General features: G+C 47.3%; 1 protein-coding gene across 2 annotated transcripts; it reads right to left on the reverse strand.

Annotated features, from left to right (window-relative positions):
- Window positions 1–883: 883 nt before the first annotated feature.
- LOC123051150 (putative disease resistance protein RGA4) lies at window positions 884–5515 on the reverse strand. Of its 2 annotated transcripts, none has more exons than XM_044473956.1 (4): window positions 5119–5515; window positions 3871–5016; window positions 1511–3641; window positions 884–1251 (listed from the first exon to the last, which is right to left on the reverse strand). In XM_044473956.1, the coding sequence occupies exons 1-4, from the start codon at window positions 5428–5430 to the stop codon at window positions 1187–1189; spliced, it is 3654 nt and encodes a 1217-aa protein (XP_044329891.1). In that variant the 5' UTR covers window positions 5431–5515; the 3' UTR covers window positions 884–1186. The 2 variants fall into 2 exon arrangements, with proteins under 2 accessions (XP_044329891.1, XP_044329890.1); XM_044473955.1 differs by having other exon boundaries at window positions 1420–3641; window positions 5119–5514.
- Window positions 5516–9625: the final 4110 nt, after the last annotated feature.

Here is a 9625-nt window from a genome sequence, read left to right on the forward strand (position 1 = left end):
TTTCTAGGGTGACGCGGCGAGAAATGCTTGTTTAGAAGTAACTTGCGGTGCGGCCCTGTCCATTGGTTATTGCAGTTTGGTTCAAATGACACGATCAATACCCGCTAATTGGAGGTGGGTGCTCCACCAAAGACCAACAACCATGAGGTTGCCTTTTGTTCACCTGTGCAGCCCATGCTGGGGTCTCTCGCGATAATGTAAACATAGATTCCCAAGAAAAGGCCGTCTATCGACACAGTTTAAAATAAGATATGACAAGGCTGGCGACATGTTACCGCACCTTGTTTTGTCGATCTCCTTGGAGCGTGTAGCGAGCTGTTCGATATTGATCGTGTCATCAAACATGCTTCACACAGAATCTAAACAAAATTTGAACATACGATGTACCCGGATGAAGCATCATCTTTAGTTCGCTCACTAGGTTTAGCAAAAGTAGCTTCAAACAGGCAAAGGCATGGTGATTTTCAACATGCAAGGACTCAGAAAGCAGCACGATTGGCTTCATCAAAGGAACTGCTTTTGCATTATCTTAAGCTTCTCACCATGCATGCTGCTAGCCGGCTGCATGAGCCAGCGAGCCAATTACCACACAATCATACTGATGCAGTTCTATTCACTTGTCTAAACTTACTTAAATACATTTTACTTCAGTTAAACAAATGGCCTGTTGAAGTTAGTGTTACTCATGCAGGAAATTCTGAAGATTGGGTCTTGCCGTATTAATGAAAAATGAACTCACAAGAAAGTTCCCATCTATAAAGAGGAGGTGAATATAATGTTGTGTGCCCAAGTTATCCACAAACCAGCAAAATTCCGAGCACTCTTTCAAAATAAATTCCAAGCACGCTATGCAAGGATATATAATGAACCATGGCCAGGAATGTCAACAAGAGATGCATCATATGACACCAATTATCGATAAGTGATACATAATTCAAATTTACAGGACCAAATTGAGGATTTGTGTACCCTTGCGAGGCAGTGATGAACTACATTGAGGTAAAGGTGCAGCAACGTTTAGGATTCACCAGAGCTTTACACAAAATGGAAGGACCAGAGGAAAGCTGCATCTGATCATGTTTTGCTTGCTGGAAGTCTCTGTGCCTGAATGAACACACCTTCTTACTATATTTTAACTTAGAAATTTCTCCATGGATTCTTTTATCTGTTTGTACAATTTCAGAGCTCAGCGGTCAATGCCTAAGGGAGCCGAGATACTCCTTCGGATTTTGATCCCTAGTAGCATGTTATCTGCAGAGTAAACAAGGCAAACACTCAATTGTATTAGATACATTTGCAGCTGACATCAACAATGACGATCCATAAGAAATTCTTGGAAGGAAATGAGTGGCATAAATGATGATGATGATTAAAATGGGAATTATTGAAATAAAATATAAGGGGAAATAGGGTACATACTCATAGTTTGGTCTGATTTTATCAAACTTTTCTGAGCCTTCCACTGATTTAAACCATTTTTTCAATTGTGGGCAGTTCAGAATACGCGGACCCTTCAGTTTTTTCAGTCCATTGATGCTCTTCGGCAACTGTTCCATAGCATGGCATTTTTCGAAGACAAGTTCCTGAAGAGAAATGAGGCTTCCAATCCATTCTGGAAGTGTTGTGATGCTTTCACAGTCCGTGAAATGCATCGATTGGAGGGAGGTGAGTTGTTGCATGCTATCCGGCAAACAGGTGAGCTGTTTGCAGGACACGATCTGCAGTTCCTTGAGAGAGGCGAGGCAACCCAATTCTTGTGGAAGTGAGCTCATGCTGTTGCACGCAGAGAAGCAGAGTGACTGGAGCGAGGACAGGGCCAGAAAGACTTCTGGTGAGCTAGCAGCCACATTGTTGCAGTTGTGGATAGTTAATTTGTGGAGTCCAGGAAGGTAGTGAAGCAAACTCCAACCAGCTAGAGGCACATTGCAGCTTTGGACCTCCAGTTCAGTTACTGGGGTAGAAGGGCCCTCCACAACATGTCTGCTACCTTGGTTCCTCCATGAAGACATCACCTGGTCGCAGTCTGATATCACCAACCTCTGAGCTCTAGGCGGGAGTGGTCCAAGTACCAATTTGGAGCATTTCTGAATCACCAGTTCATTGGTGTACCATGTGGTGTTGAACATTTCCAGGCTATCCATATCATCTAGTTCAACCTTATTGAATGGCACTCTGTTGCCACCACTCAAGTCGCCGGCATCGTCTATTCTTGTGATGCTGGCCATCTTTCTAAGAACAAGCTCTTGCAGGCTGGGTAGTAAACGGAGGGGTGGCAGACTCAAGCACCTCGGAAGGACCTCCATAATAACCTTTACAAGATTAGGGAGATTGCACGATGTCCACCATGCTGGGAAGCAGGTTTCGCCATTATAACCATGTAGCTCAAGGCACTGCAGATTAGGTGGCGGCTGCAATTCCCCAAATAAATCATTGTGTTCCACATGTCCTTCAGTATCCACAGACCAACAAAGCTTCAATGTTTCAAGCTCTTGTTTCTTCACCAGTGTCACATTCTGTGCTTCCTCCACAGACTTCACTTTCTCAAGGCAGCTTATCTCCAACTCCTTACAACTTACGTCATTTAGCTGTACAAAGTTGCTGCTCCAGTTACTATAAGAGCAAACCACAAACTGGTAAACTTCAAGAGCCTGGCAGTTCCTTACAACAATCGACTTCAGAGACTCCATCTCAAACATCCATTTGTCTACTCTCTCTACTCTTGCACAGCCCGAGATATCCAGTGTATGTAACTTATTGAGCTTAGCTAGACTTTCTGGTAGATCAACAAGAAATATGTTATGAGATAGGTCCAAGTACTCCAGACTGGAAAGGCCACTGATACATTCGAGGTAATTGTTGAGACTTTCATCTTCTGGTAGTTGGTAAAAGATAGGATTTAGGAACATGGATAAATTTAAATACCGGAGTTTGGGGAGTTTGCCCCAAACATCTTTTAACTCCAAGAGTTGCGGCCAGTGATCAGCAAGATGACAACAAGGGTTTGATAAGTTCAAACTCTTGACATTGATAAGGCCACCAAGTGCTTCCACAATCCCTTTAAAGCAAGACCAGAATGATAAGTCCAGATGCTCCATCTTCTTTAGATTGCTGAATGACTCTGGAAGTTCTATTAGTCTGTAGCACCGTGATAAATCAAGATACAGCAAATTTATTAAGTCCCCAAATGACTGGGGCAGATTCACTAGTCCGGCACAGCCCGATAAATCGATATGAAACATATTTATTAGATCCCCAATTGATTCTGGTAAAGTTACTAGCCCAGAGCATCCTGCTAAATTCAGATACCCCAAGTGCCTTAGTTGACAGATAGAATCTGGTAGTAGCTTCTGAAGGAAGCTCGCCTTCAATCGCAAGACACGAAGATGCCTTGGAAATGAAAACGACTGATCAATGAGCTCCATTTTGCTACAGCACACACAATGCAGCGCCTGTATGCTGGATAATAAACTCAATTGACTTGGCCTGAAGCCGTGATTAGTGAGCACTGCATGGCGATATTCATTCAGATCACGTGTTTGCATGCTATCATCCAGAATAAATAACTCATTATACATAACTGATATAGCGAAGTCATGAAACTTATCATTCATAGTGAACAAGATGTCATCCTTTCCACTAGCCTGCAACAGAGAACACAACTAATTAAGCTGCATCAATGAAGATCATTTAATAAAATAATCTCAGCAAAAGAATTGTACACACGTTATGCAAAAACAAAGGATAAAAAAACTCTATACGATGTGGAAGGGCAAAAATGTCACAAATTTCTAGTATCCTCTGATCTTTAGATTTATGAGTTTGCATTCTGATGTGAATTGCTTTCTAAGGGGAGATTTGTGTAGAACTCACTTTATAGACTTTGTAGCTCGGATCTGTAGCTTGAAGGAATGACATGCTCAAGAGCCTCCTAATATATTCCTCAGCAAGCTGTGTGGTAGACAATATGTCAGTCGGCTGAATGAGGCCGAGAGCGACCCATTGATGAATCAGGTCATCTTTAACTATAATTTGACCCTTGGAGAAGATCCCACAGTAAGCAAAGCATAACCTCAAATTGGCTGGCATACTTTTGTAGCTTAAAGGCGACCCATCTTCACAATAATCTTTCCAGATAAGACTGGCTTCCACCGCTCTCCATACTCTAGCGTCTCTGTACCGTAGAATCCACCCAATTGCATGAATTGTTAATGGTACACCCATACACTTAGACGAAACCATACGTGCTATCATGCGCAACTCTATATTGTCTGTTCTTTGGTCGAAAAGAGTTTTGTAACTCAGTAAGAAAAAGGAATCCTGTTCAGTCAAACAAGCCTTACTGAACAATACATGAGCACCAATTTTCATCCCAGTGTGTCGGCTGCGTCCGGTTACTATAATTGTCACTTTACTGTCCTTGTCGCCTCCACTGAGCATACACTTCAAGCACTCCAACTGAACGGGATCCTCCTCCTGCAGATCGTCAAGAACAAGTAGTGTCTTCATACCATTAAACAGCTCCCCAAGGCGCTTCGTCATGTAATCCATATCCCCATTTAAGATATCTGCTTCTCCTGATAGTTGAGAAATTATAGACTCTCCAATTCTATGCATGTCATATTCATATGACACATTGACCCATGCCCGAGAATCATATTCCTCTTGGAGCTCACGACAGTTGTAAACACATTTTGCCAACGTTGTCTTGCCTACGCCTCCCATCCCAAATATGGCGAGAATGAAGGGCGCTTTCCCGACGTCTCCCGCCCGACACATATCTGCTATATATCTTATATCTTGATCAATTCCTACAACAAATCCCTGTTCATCAGCCTCAGATAGTGTTGTTTCTGGTACATGAATATCATTCTGGAGTGCACTGACAACATCCGATGGAACAAATCCGAAATTGTGCCACTCCTTGTGTAACTCCATCAGTTGTTTTTGCATCTCCTTCATCTTGTTTCCGCTGCGATGGTCCTCCTTCCCACGGCAGTAGTGAAGCATCCTGGACATCTGCAATTTCCATCAATTACGTAACAATCATTTGATCTGGTCAGTCAGTCAACCAGCAAAAATAAACCCGAGATCAAAAGCCGGCTCGACATACAAACATACCGTTCCAGCAGTAGTCGGTGTCCTTGTCTCCTGCACATCGTCGACCATGTCTTGGATGGCGTAGGCTTTCGTTCTGACCAGCCTCAGCCACCCGCGCACCGGCTCCAGCGACGGGATCTGGGCGTCCCCTTGCGGCGACGGGATCTCGGCGCCCTCGAGCGATGCCCGTATGTCCTCCAGCGTCTTGAGCATTTCCTCCAGGCAGCCGTCGACGCTCAGACGCCTCATGGACTCATCTCCCATGGCAGATCTGAGCTTTTTGGCCGTATTCTCGAGGATTGCCGAGGCAAGCATCCCCTCGACTTGGGCCATGGCTTTCTTCCTTTCAATCCCCTCCAATGAGCTATTTGGTCAACGAGTACAGAATGGTGGTGAACAGGCAGAGAGGACGCGGGCACCCTCTTGGCAGTGTATGGCTCGTCGGTGGTATGCCAACCTGGAGCAGCAGGTGGGGCTCTACTTCTGCTTCCACACAACCCTCTAAAACATATCAATGGATTAGATCTCTTCATACCAATAACAAAGAGTAAGATCGTCTTTTTAGAAAATACGGTACACACACCGCCTGTGTACACCGCGATGGGCCGGCTTGTCGGTGGTCTGCCAACGTGGAGCACGAGCTGGAGCTCTATTTCTGCTTCAACCCAACCCTTAAATACATCAACGGATTAGATCTCTTCATACCCCTTCATAACTCCACCGCCGCAGGCTACGGCCGTCACGGCTGACACTGAGGCCCTTGTTACGGGCAAGTCGTCGGAAACGGCGGAGATGCAGCCAGCAGATTTATCGGGAGAGGCCATGGCAGTGGTCACTGCGCTGGCTTCTACCTAGGTTCCGGTACCCTTGCAGGATGGGGCCAAGGGTCGTGAACATAGCTCTGACAAGCTTTCTGACAAGCCGGATGGTGAGAGGGCCGCTAAGTGGGCGCGCAAGAAAGAGAAGATGATTTGTTATCGTTGCGGTGAGCAAGGACATTTTATTGCAGAGTGCAGTACGGAGTTGTGCGACACGTGTCTCAAGCCCGTTCACGAATCGGGCGAGTGTCCGGTGCTGATGCACCCATTACCGACGGTGACCATGTATGGGGTGTGCTGTGAGGACTTGATGTTCTTTGAGTCACCCACTCCGTCTGTACTTCCAGATTCACCGCAGAACTTGACTACAGGTCTGGCCAAGGTCACGAAGGGTTACTTATCTGAGGCACGAGTTATGCAACGTCTGAATGAGCTGGCTCCCGGGAACTCTCATTGGGAGCTTATCCGACTGGATGATAATTTATACAAGGTTGATTTTCCGTCAGCGGAAGAGCTGAAGAAACTCCTTAAGTTTGGTATAGCTCGCGTGCCGGGTACTGAATGTTTTCTTGAGTTTGATGCTTGGAAGCAAACAGAACCCAAAGGCACACCTTTGTCTCAGGTTTGGGTTCGTTTTTCAGGGGCACCCTCTAAGCCTCTCAATGATGCCAGGGTGGTCTGCATTCTAGGATCTTTGATCGGGAAGACCGAGCGAGTTGATATGCAGTTCACTCGGGCTCATGGGGTGGCCAGGTTACTTGTCAGCGTTCTGGCTATTGAGCATATTCCGGATGTGGTCAGGTGGACGCATGCCGGCATGGTGTACAAACTAGAAATTGAATTAGAGGATGCGGAGATTCAGGAAGCACTCCTGCTGGGCGGGGGTGATGTGGACATGTCTGATAAAGATGATGATATGGGTAATAGGGAGAACAATGATGGTGGTGGAGCACGGGAGGGTTCTGACGTGGCCGCAAGTCGACCCAATCAGCAAGCGCCGGAGAAGGGTTCCGTACCGACTTCATCCACACCTGTTCATACTCTGAGGTTTGGGTCCTTTGGGATGTCGTCTTCGGCACCTCCTCGACTGTGCAGTGATCGTGTCGACAGTGATGCTGCAGTGGAGCATGTATTGCCACCCATCCCGATGGATCCACTTGTCGAGGAGCCCCTAGTCTTGGAGACTAAGTGTGGTTCGGCCTCGTCTGGCGCCCCGAGTCTGAAACGGACGGCTGCGGCTAGGCTGGAGGCCAAGTCGTCACCACTGCCAGTGCCGGAACCCGAGCGTCCAGCTCCGGCGAGGGTCGGCTGCGGGCCGGCGGCCCGTGTTTGCTGCACGAGCCCGAGGCGGGCTGGCGAGAGCACGCCGCACGCTAATGGGCAGGAGGCCCAGGCGTGTCCCGCGCCCCAGCCCGCTCCCGCATGTCTGAACCAGATGGGAGCGCCTGAGGGGTCTTCGGCGCAGGTGGGTCTTGGGCAGGCGGCCCTGGACTCGGCCGCAAGACCACCTCCGGCACGATCTACACCGACTTCGTTTCGACCACACCGGCCGGAGGTGGTCGATATGGGAGGAGGCCCTGGAGGCGTCAGGTCGCCCTCCCCCCCTTCGCCTGGTCACGTCAAGGTGGACGGACCTGCGGAGGAGGTGCTCCTCCCGCCGCCGCGGACTACGGAGGAGGTGATCACGTTTGGCGGCCACCCGGACCCGGTGCTCTCTTGCAGGCGCGTCAGTAGTCGGGTTCAGGACCAGCCAGATGCCAACGACTTTTAGCTTGGGCGCGCTATGCGAGCCGCCAAGCTTAGGGACGTCGAGGCCCAGACAGGTATGTCGGTTAATAAGCAACGTTCTATTCTGCATTTTTCTGAGCATGAGATTATGAGTAAAGCCTATGACATAGGAGTTTCGCTTGGGACAAATGGAGTAGAAATTGTTAAATCAGTTAATGATATTTTGGACTTGGAGGCTGAGAGAGCCTCAGAGTTGATCCGAGCGTTAGCGGCGGTTAAACCTATGTCCGATGCAGACATTCACAATTTGAGTGGCCCCTCACTTGAGACCTTTTGTGACGAGATGATGCCGTCGTCGGAGGCCGACGAAGAGGCAGAAGGGGTAGAGCACACATTGTCGTGTGAGCCCCTGTCTAGGTCTGAGGGGTCACCGCAAAACATAGCTCTTGACGTGGGCGTGCCAGTGTTGGACAAACCTAAACGATCCTGGAAGAGGAAGATCTATCCAGCATCGGCAGTCCGTAGGAGTGCGAGAGTGAAACTCAAGAAAAAATGCCATGATGAACTATGAAAGGGATCTTTTGGAATAGCAGAGGTCTGGCAGACTTGGCTAAGCAAAGGTTCCTTGCTGAAACAACCATCGAAGATAAATTAGATTTTATAGCTCTCCTTGAGACCGGTAGGGATAACTTCACGTCACAATTCCTAGGCTCACTTACAGCGGGAGTTGATTTTGATTGGCACTGCCTTCCACCAAGAGGGCGTTCCGGCGGGATTCTCTTGGGCGTGAAGTGCGAGACTCTTGAGGTTCTGAATGTAGTGAGAGGAGACTATACGGTGAAGTTCCGGGTTAGGTCCAAAATTGGATGGGTTTCGATGGGCCTTAGTGGCAGTTTATGGCGCTGCCCAACCAGAGTTTAAACCGGAGTTCTTAGCAGATCTAGTCCGAATATGTGGAGATGAAAGGCTGCCAATTTTGGTAGGAGGCGGTTTTAATATCATTAGGAGGAGGGAAGAAAAGAACAATGATCATTTTGATGGACGGTGGTCCTTTATGTTCAATATGATCATTGAGAGTCTTAATATCAGGGAGATAGAACTCTCATGATGACAATTTACCTGGGCAAATTCTCTCCCTACTCCTACTTACGAGAAACTTGATAGGGTACTTGCGAGTGTGGAATGGGAACAGAAATACCCCCTAGTATCGGTGCACGCAATGCAAAGGGCGATTTCTGACCACACACCCCTGTTAGTCGATTCGAGTGACGCCACGCATATTGACAATTAAAATATTTTCTTGTTCGAACTTAGTTGGTTTGAAAAAGAAAACTTCATTGAGATGGTGGCAAGAGAGTGGGCTAGGCCAGTGCATGGCGCATCCAGCGTGGAACGTTGGCAGAACAAAATCAGACACCTACGACAATTCTTGAGGGGTTCGGCCAGAAATGAGAGTGGGATATATAAAAAAGAGAAGGAGAGACTTCTCCAGTTAATTCAGACGCTAGATATACGGGCGGAAACGAATTTGCTGGACGATTTTGAGCAAGCATGCAAGTCGGAGGCCGAGGCTAAATTACGTACGTTACATAGAGAAGAGGAGATGAAATGGGCATTACGTGCTAAAATTCTTAAGGTAGTACAAGGGGATGACAATACCCAATTTTTCCATATGATTGCGAACGGCAAGCATAGGAAAAAGAAAATCATTCAGCTTGAGCAGGATGAGGAAACAATTGTTGGCCATGAGAATTTGAAGCTTTACATATCCAACTATTACAAGCAGCTGTTTGGACCACCGGTAGATAATGCGGTGACTCTAGACGAGAGTGTCGTGGCGGATATCCCTCTGTTGTAGTCAGGGGATAATGAGATCCTTTCTGCTCCATTTACTAAGAAGGAGGTGTTTGAGGCGATCGCTCAAATGAAACCGAACAAGGCACCGGGACCAGATGGGTTCCCGGCAGAATTCTATAAAAATG

The sequence above is a fragment of the Triticum aestivum genome, chromosome 2D, assembly GCF_018294505.1.
Source record: "Triticum aestivum cultivar Chinese Spring chromosome 2D, IWGSC CS RefSeq v2.1, whole genome shotgun sequence".
NCBI lineage: Eukaryota > Viridiplantae > Streptophyta > Magnoliopsida > Poales > Poaceae > Triticum > Triticum aestivum.